The sequence below is a fragment of the Lactuca virosa genome, chromosome 8 (genome assembly GCF_052849685.1).
Source record: "Lactuca virosa cultivar CGN04683 chromosome 8, Lactuca_virosa_CGN04683_v6, whole genome shotgun sequence".
Lineage (NCBI taxonomy): Eukaryota > Viridiplantae > Streptophyta > Magnoliopsida > Asterales > Asteraceae > Lactuca > Lactuca virosa.
Window position 1 is genome coordinate 227,584,183 of NC_136433.1, and position 13,381 is coordinate 227,597,563.

Below are 13,381 nucleotides of genomic sequence, written 5' to 3' on the forward strand. Positions count from 1 at the left end.
AAAACATGTTTGAACCTCCAAATTGCGGTCCTTGAAAATCTGAAAATTAGCGACACATTGCCAACGGAATAGTGACATATATCTATCGGAATTTTGTGAGGGATCGATTTCTTAAGCAATCTCAATCTATCACTAATATATTGGTAATATGTCGGTATTTCCAACAAATCACTACAAGAATTTATTTTATGTTTTTCTAGGTTCAAACGATGTTTTTTTCCATGTTTTCTACTACATTTTACATGAAATATATTCACTTAAGCAACTTATGTGTATTATACATATACAAACGTGCACATGCATCATAGGAACACATTAGTGTCTCTTGTCTCATTCATCCAAAAAGAAAAACAGACTCAACTAATATTAGAATACAATGTTTTCGATAGTCTGCAATGTATTTAAACATGTAACGATTAACCTTGTTCTGTAGCCCTTATATATATCTTTATTACATGCTAGTGTCGATCTTATGGAGATATAGATATTAATTAGACGATATGTCAAATTCAGTATTGTATTTTATTTCAAAATAAGGATACATTGTATCCTCTAGTTCGTGTTAAAAAGAAAAGATATGATTACGCGTTTATTAATTAATCTTTGCAAAAAGAATAAACAAAACAGGTCAAATATATGAATTTATCAAACGAAAAGGACTCTTATTGGACAATATATACATGTTGCTTATTCAAACTCATGGACCTTTTCCTAAAATTTTATTAAACTAACACAACACAATACAAGTTTGTATATAAATTCATACATACGACTACCGAATGAGAACTTATCACACCAACTGATCATCTCTTCAATGGCAATCCAAGTACTCTTTGTCATCTTAAATCTATGCTTCCTTCTGCTGCTTCTGCCTACAACAATTCACACTGAATCTGACCACAATCGAAAGGTACATGCTTGTAATCTTCCGGTCTTCCACCTTTCTGACACATAATAGATGTCACCATAACATGACGCGATCTCTATCACTAAAATTCATCCCATGGATAAAGGCCGTGTTTTGTTTAATGTGACTAATGTTTCGGTTTAAATGATCGATGTCGAGTAACTGGTTATGTGCAGGTATTCGTGGTGTATATGGGCCACAACACTCTAGACGATGCAGCTTCCTCCTCCCTTCACTTGAGCATGCTACAACAAGTTATTGGCAGGTCACCTACCCAATCCTACTCTTTATTTAGCATACAGTTTGATATTTCTTATGTTAGAGGAGAGGGCTTTATATGTTAAGGATCTTTAGTGGCAGTAAATGAAATTTGGAGAGTGTAATATATATACCAACATTTAATAGCCGTTTGTAAGGATGCAGACCAACTGAACCCGTCACTAGCAAAAGAAATATCAAGAGTACATACAATAGACAGGAGCTAGTTAATTAAAAGGAAAAACGTAATTAAAATTTCGTTTTAAATATGGTTCTTTCGTGTAGGGTATGACACTAGGTCTATAGTTTTCGTTTTGAAAGTTTTATATTCTAGACATTTGACAAAAAAATGACATATGGTGAAAGGCAAAGGTTCTGAAAATCGTTCGGCGGTAGTTCGATAGTCAACTGTGTTAAGCAATTAATCGGTATTGACGGGATTAATCGGGGACCCTTAATTATTAATAAAATTATTTAAAAAATTAATATATTTTAAAAAAATAAGTATTTCAAAATTTAAAATTTTGAAAATTTGAAAATTTTAGGGTTATCTACAGAAAAGTCTCAAACTTTTTTCAAAAGTTTCAATAAAGTCCTAAAAGTTTTTTTTGAACAGAAAAATCCAATATTTTGATTTTTTGCCTAAATTTACGAAAAAGTCATTTTTTATATTAGTAGATTATATGATTTTTTCAAAATATTGAGACTTTTTTGTTCAAAAAAAAAACTTTTAGGACTTTATTGAAACTTTTAAAAAAAGTTTGGGAGTTTTCTGTAGATAACCCAAATTTTAGTATAATATCTTAAAATTATAAAGCTTAAAACTTTGAAAATTAAAAATTTTGGTGTAATATTTGAAAATTAAAAAATTTGAATTTTTTAAATATTTCTTGTCTATGACCGCCAAGGGCCGCCAAAGACCACCATGTCCGACTATGACCGATTTTTACGAATTTCCGTCAAGCATTCTAATCGTAATATGTTTAAGGCCGCAAACCAATTAATCACTGATTAACCGGCCGCCAAAGCCGATTTCTGCAATACTGATGTGAGGTATTAACCTTGTAATACCTTGATGCCCAAGAAAAGTGTGCAGTCAGGTAGAAGAAACGTTAATATTACTTGTTAATAATAACGTTAATATTACTAGGGAGAAAAGAAACATTAATATTATTAGTTAACCAAAACTTTATTGTTGAAAAAAAAATAAAAGTAACGAGTACAAGCCTTATTTATACTAAACTAAAAGAGTTTGACTCTAACACAAAGACTTGGAAAGAAAGATTAAAAAAAACAAAACTTTCCTAATATACCCCTAAATATAAAAACTGCTTTTGAAAGTTGTTCGGATCAAATATGATAAAACTAACAATCATCCCATTAATCGGTTTGATCTTACCATTCGTTCACATCATCGTTAAATCACCTTCTTTTTGAACCATCTCGATTCTCGACTTTCCCGGACACCCGACCTCCATCTTGGTGATATCCAAAGTCTTCTCTCAAACCCTTTTGATTGTTCACAACACTTGTAACATATAACATGGCATCATGTTGGACACGTTCATTACCATCTCGACTTTTACAGGACCCACAACCTCTTTCTCGGCCACATCCAAAACCACTTGATTTCAACTTTAACCGCCACAATGTTCAAATCGTGCTGTTTGTCCAATCTCTTTGTTTTTTTTTTCAATCACCTTTATTCAAAGATACATCTCCACCAATCAAGAAAACAAAGCCACTCGCTTCATCATTTCCTTTCAATCTGACAACCGAACCAAATCCAAAGCCACTTGCTTTGACGAATACTTTCTGCCCGCTTTTCATGCACCTACGCCAATATTCCCTTGTGACGAACAATCCAATCAAGAACTGCGAAATCCCGACACTAGTACCCCCGTCGTCTCAAATGGTACTCCATGTCCCCCTCACGACCACTCCCGACCGGAACAATAGTAAACAGTCCCGATTGTGACCCGTATTAACAGCCAAAAAAGATGCTAATATCGACCACCATGTCGTCTAAAACTAGTCGACCCAAGGGTCCCGCATCCCAAGGGTCGTTGTAAATATATGTGGAAACCCATATTAACTCTCAAAAAAAGTCATTGTGAATAAAAGGGAGACTCCAACCTATATAACCACTTATAAGACCATGCCGCACCGATATGGGATCCACTAACACTCCCTTTTAGAGTCGGAGGCTCGACGACAATAGACAGGGATGTGGAAAAGTTGCCTCCAAAATTAGCAAGTGGCAAATAGTTCAGGGGTTATTTCCGTAACTTATCATTTACTATTCATAGTTTGACTATGAATAGTAATCTAATATGAAATTGAAAATGAAATTGGACGGAATGGAGGCGCAGACATTATTATATGTGTATAGTAATATGCAATATGAATTTGAAGATTGTAGGCGCAGCAATTATGTCTTGGACGGCATTTTTGTTTTCTTCTTTCATTTGTATTCTCCTCTTTGGCTATAAATAGCCAGAGAGATTTAACCCACGAATAACCCAACAATCAAAAAAATATATATAGTAAAACATTACATATATATATATATATATATATATATATATATATATATATATATATATATATATATATATATATATATATATATATATATATATATATATATATATATACTGATACACCACCATATATTTTAGCCCTCTCACTCTATTTGTAATCTCTTTCATAATCCCTGTAAACACTGCAAATTATAGTGAATTGTTTCTCGGCTTCCTCCGCCCGTGGTTTTTTCCCGATTTGGGTTTCCACGTAAATTCCTGTGTCTCTATTCTATTTATTTTATTCGTATTACGTTGTGATTATTACGCTTTGATAATTTTTGATCCCATTCCGCATTGAGCTAATATTATTTAAGTCTATTCGGATCCTTCGTATTTCACAACAACTGGTATCAGAGCATCCGGGTTGTAATATTAGCTCATTGGGATCATTTTATCAAGTAATTAATCATGTCTTCGGTAAAATACGATATTCCACTACTGGATCGTAACACACGATTTCCGTTGTGGCAAGTAAAGATGAGAGACATTCTCATTCAGATGGATTTACACAAGGCGCTTTTGGGCTTCAATAAGATGCCCGATACATGGACCGAAGAAGAAAAGGAGATGAAAGATCTGAAGGCTTTATCCCAAATTCGTTTGCACTTGTCAAACGATGTTTTGCAAGATGTTCTAAAAGAAACGTCAGCGGCTTCTTTATGGCTAAAGTTGGAGCAACTGTTGATGACCAAGAGCTTACCAAACAAGTTGCATTTGAAGCAACGGTTGTTCAATCTCAAGATGATTGAAGGAGACTCTTTAACTGAACATATATCCATATTTAAAGAGTTAGTAAATAACTTAGAGAATATGGATGTTCAGTATGAAGATGAAGACTTGGCTCTATTCTTACTATCGTCGTTGCCAGAATCCTATAGCCATTTTCGTGATACTATTATCTATAGCCGTGACACTCTAGTTTTAGATGAAGTCTATACAGCTTTGGATTCAAAAGAGAAGATGAAGCATATTACTGGTGGTGGTTCAAGTGATGCTAAAGCCGAAGGTTTGAATGCCAGAGGAAGAACAACAGAGAGAAATAGAACTTCTCAATCTTCCAACAGAACCAGATCCAAGTCAAAAGGCAAACGAAAGTTTTGCAACTATTGTCACAAGAAGGGACATGTGCTTGAAGAATGCTTCAAGTTGAAGAACAAAGAAAAAGAGAAGACGGCAGCAAATGGTAAACAAGCTAGCACTTCGGGTGAAGCCGATGTAGCTGAGGTGGAAGGTATTGGAGAACTTTTGATAATTTATTCAGATAAACTGGATTCCACTGGTGATTGGATACTCGACTCTGGTTGTACTTTTCATATGTGTCACAACAAAAGTTGGTTTTACACATTTGAAAAGGTTAACCAGGGCTATGTGTTGATGGGTAACAATACTACATGTCCAGTTCTTGGACATGGTTCAGTCAGGATCCGTATGTTTGACGGAGTTATTCGAACCATGGGGGATGTTAGATATGTTCCTGACCTCAGAAGAAACTTGTTATCTCTCAGTTCCTTTGACAAAAGGGGATACGAGTTTGCTGGTAAAGGTAGAATTCTCAGGGTATTCAAAGACGGCTCCGACAAACTGAGAGCCAAACGAAAAACCTCAGATCTTTACTTTCTTGACGGGCAAACAATTTCGAGTGATGCTGCTGTTGTTTCAAAGTCTTTTTCTGATCCAGATCAGTCCCGTCTTTGGCACCTTCGACTCGGCCATATGAGTTTTCAAGGCATGTCAGAATTGAGTCGAAGAGGTTTACTTGGTCAACAAAAGATTGTTGATTTGGATTTCTGTGAAGACTGTGTATATGGCAAGGCAAAACGAGTGAGGTTTGCAAGTGGCATCCATACAACGAAAGGACCACTTGATTATGTTCACTCGGATTTGTGGGGACCGGCTCGAGTTGCTTCAAAAGGTGGAGCTATTTATATGCTCACTATTATTGATGATTTCTCCAGGAAGGTGTGGTCTTTCTTCTTAAAAAATAAAGGAGACGTTTTCTCTACCTTCAGAAATTGGAAAGTTCAGGTTGAAAAGCAATCAGGTCTGGTGGTAAAGTATCTTCGTACGGATAATGGACTTGAGTTTTGCTCAGAAGAGTTTAATGTCTATTGTCAAAAGGAAGGCATTACTCGACATCGCACAGTAGTCCATTCACCTCAACAAAATGGTGTAGCTGAAAGGATGAATCGCACCATTATGGAGAAGGTCTGGTGTATGCTTTCTAATTCCAAATTGCCAAAGTCTTTTTGGGCGGAGGCTGCTTCGACTGCTTGCTATGTTATCAACCGATCACCGTCATGAGCAATCGAGAAGAAACTCCGTTTGAATTATGGTCCGGTAAACCTGCAAATTATTCAGATTTAAAACCATTCGGATGTCCAGCGTATGCACGAGTTGACAATGGGAAGCTAGAACCAAGAGCAATCAAATGCGTTTTTCTTGGGTACAATCAAGGTGTAAAGGGTTACAAGTTATGGAGCTTTGATTTGAAGAAAATTATCATCTCAAGAGATGTTACTTTTGATGAGTCTGCTATAATTCAACCAGTTGCTGACTCTTCTAAAAGAACAGATGCATCAGATGTATCATCCGAAGCAAATAAAGAGAATGCTCAAATGGAGGTGGAGCTTCCTACTTCACCTACCACTAATCAGAGTACAAATCAGCATCAAGATTCTTCTTCGTCGGATGAGCATGTTGTTGGTGAAGATTCAACACCTTCACAACCACAAGCTACTACTCCAAGCATTGCAAGAGATAGACCGAGAAGACAGATTATTCCTCCGAAGAGGTATGCTGAATCTGATTTGGTTGCCTATGCTTTTATTGTTGCTGATAATATCGAGTCTGCAACGGAGCCTGCAAATTATGACGAGGCTATCAAATCTGAAGACTCAAATGATTGGATGCTCGCTATGCAAAATGAGATGGAACCCTTGCAGCGAAACAGTACTTGGAATTTAGTTCCTATTCCGAAAGGGAAGAGACCAGTTAAATGCAAGTGGGTCTACAAGCTCAAGGAACCTGTCAACCCAAATGATAAACCAAGATACAAAGCTCGGTTAGTAGCTAAAGGCTACAGTCAGATTCCTGGTATTGATTACACTGACATTTATTCCCCAGTTGTCAAACATACTTCCATTCGTGTGTTGTTGGGGTTGGTTGCTTCTAACGATTTTGAGTTAGAACAACTTGATGTCACTACAGCTTTCCTAAATGGTGAGCTTGAGGAAGAGATTTTTATGCAACAACCTGAAGGTTTTGTAGTTCTTGGAAAGGAGAACTACGTATGCAAGTTGAACAAATCTCTTTATGGCCTCAAGCAATCTCCTAGACAATGGTACAAGAGGTTCGATTCTTTCATGACCAGTCACAAATTCAGCAGGTGCACCTATGATAGCTGCGTTTATTTCAAGAAAGGTGACAATGGTTCAAAGATCTACTTACTCTTGTACGTGGATGACATGTTGATTGCAGCAAAAGATATGAAGGAGATTCAGAAGTTAAAAGACCAGTTGAAAGCTGAATTTGAAATGAAGGACTTAGGAGCTGCCAAAAAGATTTTAGGTATGGAAATTATTCGTGACAGAAAGTCTAGGATCTTGCATCTTTCTCATAAAAGTTATATTGAGAAAGTCCTAAGACGCTTCAGTATGCACGAAGCAAAGTCTGTCAACACACCTTTTGCAGCTCATTTCAAGCTATCATCCGCTTTGAGTCCTACTAATGAGACTGATATGGCTTACATGGCACGTGTTCCATACTCTAGTGCTGTTGGATCTTTGATGTATGCTATGATCTGCACGCGTCCTGATTTGGCTTATGCTGTTAGCATGGTTAGTAGATACATGGCGAACCCGGGGAAAGAACACTGGAAAGCAGTACAGTGGATTTTTCGTTATTTACGCGGTACGTCTTCTATGTGTTTACGTTTTGGTAAATCTAACACTAGGGTGTTCGGATATGTTGATTCAGATTATGGCAAAGATTTGGATAAACGAAGATCAATTACAGGGTATGTGTTTACTCTAAATGGTTGTGCTGTTAGTTGGAAAGCCCAGTTACAGTCTACAGTTGCCCTGTCTTCTACCGAGGCAGAGTACATGGCGATTACAGAAGCAGTTAAGGAAGATATCTGGTTGAAGGGGTTATTTGGAGAACTCGATGATAGAATAAAGGTGACCACAATTTTCTGTGACAACCAGAGTGCTATCTTCTTGAGTAAAGATCAAATGTTTCATGACCGAACTAAGCATATTGATATTCGTTATCATTTTGTGCGGGATATCATTGAAAAAGGCGATTGTGTTGTGGACAAGATTCATACAGATTATAATCCCGCTGATATGTTCACTAAAAGTCTTCCTATAGCCAAGTTCAAATTATGTTTGGACATGGTGGGTGTTTCTGATCGCAGTTGAGCCTGAAGGCTCGTAGGTGGAGGAAGTATTATTTATTTTTTCGGAAATAATTTTTTCTCTATATAAAATTGCAGGTTCTTATGGAAGTTTTTAGAGTTTGATGAGCTAAAGGTTTTGACTAATCGTAAAGCATGACTTGCTTAATTTTGATGTCAAGGTGGAGATTGTGGAAAAGTTGCCTCCAAAATTAGCAAGTGGCAAATAGTTCAGGGGTTATTTCCGTAACTTATCATTTACTATTCATAGTTTGACTATGAATAGTAATCTAATATGAAATTGAAAATGAAATTGGACGGAATGGAGGCGCAGACATTATTATATGTGTATAGTAATATGCAATATGAATTTGAAGATTGTAGGCGCAGCAATTTTGTCTTGGACGGCATTTTTGTTTTCTTCTTTCATTTGTATTCTCCTCTTTGGCTATAAATAGCCAGAGAGATTTAACCCACGAATAACCCAACAATCAAAAAATATATATATAGTAAAACATTACATATATATATATATATATATATATATATATATATATATATATATATATATATATATATATATATATATATATATATATATATATATATATATATATATATACTGATACACCACCATATATTTTAGCCCTCTCACTCTATTTGTAATCTCTTTCATAATCCCTGTAAACACTGCAAATTATAGTGAATTGTTTCTCGGCTTCCTCCGCCCGTGGTTTTTTCCCGATTTGGGTTTCCACGTAAATTCCTGTGTCTCTATTCTATTTATTTTATTCGTATTACGTTGTGATTATTACGCTTTGATAATTTTTGATCCCATTCCGCATTGAGCTAATATTATTTAAGTCTATTCGGATCCTTCGTATTTCACAACAAGGGATGCGTTGAGTCACAAAGGGTGCGGGACGCCCGACTCTAATACTATGTAAATATATGTGGAACCCCATATTAACTCTCCAAAAGAGTCCATATGGAGAGAAGGGAGACTCCAACATATATAGCTACTTCCGTTTCGTACTGATGCGGGATACGCTAACAGTCCTGCATCCCAAGGGTCCCACACCCTAAGGGTCCTCCCCGTTCGAAAGTTGACTCTCAAACCAGAAGCACCATGCTCTGATATCAAGTGTAAGATATTAAGCTTGTAATACCTTGATGCCCAGAAAAAATGTATAATCAGGTAGAAGAAAACAAACAGAGAAGAAACTGGGAGAAAAGAAACCTTAATATTGCTGAAAAACTCTAAAAAGAAGCAACGAGTACAAGCCTTATTTATACTAAAGTAAAAGACTTTGACTCTAATACAAAGACTTGGAAAGAAAGCTAAAAAAACAAAACTTTCATAAAATACCCCTGGGTATAAACACTGCTTTTGAAAGTTGTTCGGATCAAATCTGATTAATCCAACACATGGTAGATATATAATAATTAACGGCTTGCTCGCATGTGACTTTACTATGGCAGGGATGCAAGGAAGCACATGCTCCAAAGATACACTAAAAGCTTCCACGGATTTTCTGCAAGACTTACCGAAGAGGAGGCTAAGAAACTGTCAGGTAAGCATATAATATATATTCCAACATTTAATAGACGATAATATGAATCCACTTTAATCATGGAAGTTTCATGTATATATATACATATAGGGATGGAGGGGGTTGTTTCTGTGTTTCCTAGCAAATTGAGCCAACTGGAAACAACGAGTTCTTGGGACTTCTTAGGTTTCCCAATTACAGCAAAAAGATCAACAACGGAAAGTGATATCATAATCGGAGTTTTTGACTCGGGCATATGGCCTGAATCAGCCAGTTTAACTGACTTAGGATATGGTCCTCCTCCTGCTAAATGGAAGGGCATTTGCCAAGGCAATTTTACTTGCAACAAGTAATAAATTCATTTTGTAATTAATATATGTTTCACATCATCTTCATGAAATGAGGGTTTTAAATTTGACTTCTCTCTTTATCACGTATATATCCAGCAAAATAATTGGAGCTCGATACTTCAAGGCAGATGGAATATACGATTCTACAGAACTCCAATCACCAAGAGACTCTGATGGTCATGGAACACACACTGCATCCACAGCTGCAGGAAACGTAGTGACAGATGCCAATCATCTTGGCCTCAACACAGGAACAGCTCGAGGGGGTGTGCCCGGAGCCAGGATCGCAGTATATAAGGTGTGCTGGATAGAGGGCTGTAGTAGTGAGGACATACTTTCAGCTTTTGACGCTGCCATTGCTGATGGTGTTGACATAATAAGCGTTTCTGTTGGCTTAAGAGTTGCTGAAGAGCTTTTCACTAATCCTTTTGCTATCGGTTCCTTTCATGCTATGAAGAAGGGAATATTGACTGTACAATCTGCAAACAATCAAGGCCCAATGCCGCAGACCACTGGTAGTATCGCTCCATGGATTCTTTCGGTGGCTGCTAGCACTAAAGATACAGATTTGATGACCCCAGTAAGACTCGGCAATGGTGTGGTTGTTGATGTGAGTACTATCTATCCTTAATCCTACTACATTATATATCATTTCTGAAAAAAAAAACATGTTGACTTTTACTTTTTTGATGGAAACTACAATTTAAATTATTTGATCGTATCTCAGGGAGTTTCAATAAATCCATTCACACTTGATGGAATGTATCCACTGATTTATGCCGGAGATGTTCCGAATATCACGGCTGGTTTTAATAGTTCAAGATCAAGGTATATATACCAGGTTTTGCATAAAGATATTTCTCTAGCGAATTTGTGTTGCATTTGTTTACCTCAATGGTCATTTTCTTGATGGGTGTTTCATGAATGTGTATACACCAGGTTTTGCTCTAGGAACTCTTTGGACAAGAACTTAGTGAAAGGGAAAATAATATTATGTGATGGGATATCGACTGGAGAAACTGAAATGTTGGCTGGTGCTGTTGGGTCCATCATGACATATCCATATTTTGACACTGTGTTATCATATCCTTTGCCTGTTAGTGTTGTAAACTCGGAACAAGCAGCAACTATATCTCGCTACATACAATCAACAAGGTAATTATAAATCATCTTTTTTACTCGTATTCAAATAAATGGAGTTTATTTACACAAACTGATGAACTTGAATTTTTCTTCTCAGAAATGCAACTGCTCTAATATTGAAGAGTGAAGTTGTCAAGAATGCGTCTGCTCCATATGTTGCCTCTTTCTCCGGAAGAGGTCCAAATCCAATACACCAAAACATCCTCAAGGTAATTCATGTTCTTTTTCGGTTATAACTGTTAGATAGAGAAGAGAACGAGAAGTGCAAACGCACAAGAATATTATCAAACCAATATTTTTATTCATCTTTTTGTCTACTAAACTAATAATACATATGAGAGATACATACAGTTATATACAGAGTGAACTGACACAAACCTTAATAGATTGATTGTTATCACAATAAATAACTAACTTTATGATTATATTTTTATGTATATTAAATTTTTCCCAACAATTCATGTAACAGTTATGAAAACATATGTGATTTGGAATTCTGTGTTGAATAGAATCACTCATAATTGAATTTTTCGATTGTTGCAGCCAGACCTAACAGCTCCTGGGGTAAGAATTCTAGCAGCATGGCCACCTGTGGCTCCAATTACCGAAGTAGAAGGAGACCGCAGAGCTGTTTCTTTCAATATTGTTTCAGGGACTTCAATGGCATGCCCACACGTCAGTGGTATTGCTGCTTATATCAAAACCTTTAACCCGACATGGTCTCCTTCAGCCATTAAGTCGGCTCTCATGACAACAGGTAACATATCAAGTTGTTATATATATATATATATCGCATCTCCACTGACAATCATGGTGCGAAACATCACTGCTTACGCAAATTTTTTTCATTTTTTTTTTAATTTCAGCTTCTGCTATGAGTGACAAGATCAATACAGATGCTGAATTTGCATATGGAGCTGGCAATTTGAATCCATTGGCGGCTATAAAACCTGGGCTGGTATATGAGGCTGTGGAAGTGGATTATCTGAGTTTTTTGTGCCTGGAAGGCTACACCAGCCAACATATTAGAAGCCTCACTGGGGACAACAGTAGTAGCTGCTCTCAGCTCATGGAGCAAACTAAAGATTTAAACCACCCTACTTTTGTCATCCCAACACTGCGCAACAGATTCATTGATTCAAGTTTTAATAGGACTGTCACCAATGTCGGCTCTGCAACATCAACATATAGATCTTTCATAACAAGACCGCTTGTTAGTGGTTTGAGGATACAGGTTGAGCCCAATGTTTTACGGTTCGAACAACTTGGGCAAAAGCTGTCTTTTAAGGTGTCTGTGCAGGGAATTATAAGGAGGTTAGACAACCCAATTGTTTCTGGTGCTTTGACATGGGATGATGGAGTGCATCAAGTGAGGAGCCCCATCGTTGTGCATGTTCCATGATAGTCATTATGTAATGTACTGTAAAAATTATTCTACTCTCTCATAATATTTTTCTTGTTGTATATGATACTAAATTTCCAATTTGTAATATTTTCTGCAAACCTCAATAATTTAATCAAATGTTATTTTGGAAGCTTATCTTTCCTCAAGAAGTGAAACTTTTAAACCTTCACAAGGACGTTGAAAGATTTGGCTTTTGTTATTCTTTTTGGCAGAGGTGACATGGTACAGTACCGGTCCTTTTTTCTTCAAATCGAGTACCATACCAACTATATTTGGTATAAAAGTTTTGCTACCATTACCATTTCAAATATACTTAGTACCAATTTGTTTGACTATCAATACACTACAACCAATTGAAGTTATCGCAACACCCATAAAGTGTTGCATTATGTCTTAAAAGTCTTGTATTATGCCTAACCAACATTTTAGCAAGTGTTGCTTTAGGTCTAAATCAACACTGTTTTTAGAATATACCACATTATTCGAAAGTGTTGCCTCTTTTTATAAGTGCAACAATTTTAAAGTGGACCATCTTTTTCCAAAAAATACAACACCTTTTCATTACTTTCACCATCCTACAACAACATTTTTACCTATCATATACAACACTTTTCGCACAGTATGCATTACTTTTTCATTACTACATTCAATCTATACCAACACTTTATGAATCAAATGAAACACTTTTTTCTCTTTTGTATATATGCAATACCTTTTAAATACGAATGAAAACACGTTTCGAAGCATGGGTAACACTTAATTGTTGCAATGTCATATTTATTAG

General features: G+C 36.3%; 1 protein-coding gene across 1 annotated transcript; it reads left to right on the plus strand.

Annotated features, from left to right (window-relative positions):
- The first annotated feature begins 769 nt into the window (after window positions 1–769).
- LOC145132590 (cucumisin-like) lies at window positions 770–12,730 on the plus strand. Its single transcript, XM_079067435.1, has 10 exons — window positions 770–910; window positions 1,084–1,172; window positions 9,629–9,720; window positions 9,811–10,048; window positions 10,146–10,659; window positions 10,777–10,877; window positions 10,989–11,204; window positions 11,290–11,401; window positions 11,736–11,949; window positions 12,059–12,730. Exons 1-10 carry the CDS (start codon window positions 815–817, stop codon window positions 12,592–12,594), a joined length of 2,208 nt encoding a protein of 735 aa, XP_078923561.1. The 5' UTR covers window positions 770–814; the 3' UTR covers window positions 12,595–12,730.
- The last annotated feature ends 651 nt before the right edge of the window (window positions 12,731–13,381 follow it).

What these genes read in the sequence shown, in the direction of transcription:
- LOC145132590 (XM_079067435.1), top strand. Translation starts at nt 815, where the DNA reads ATGGCAATCCAAGTACTCTTTGTCATCTTAAATCTATGCTTCCTTCTG. An exon ending in CTACAACAAGTTATTGGCAG is followed by an intron (nt 1,173 to 9,628) that starts GTCACCTACCCA and finishes TTACTATGGCAG; the next exon opens with GGATGCAAGGAAGCACATGC. An exon ending in CGCTACATACAATCAACAAG is followed by an intron (nt 11,205 to 11,289) that starts GTAATTATAAAT and finishes TTTTCTTCTCAG; the next exon opens with AAATGCAACTGCTCTAATAT.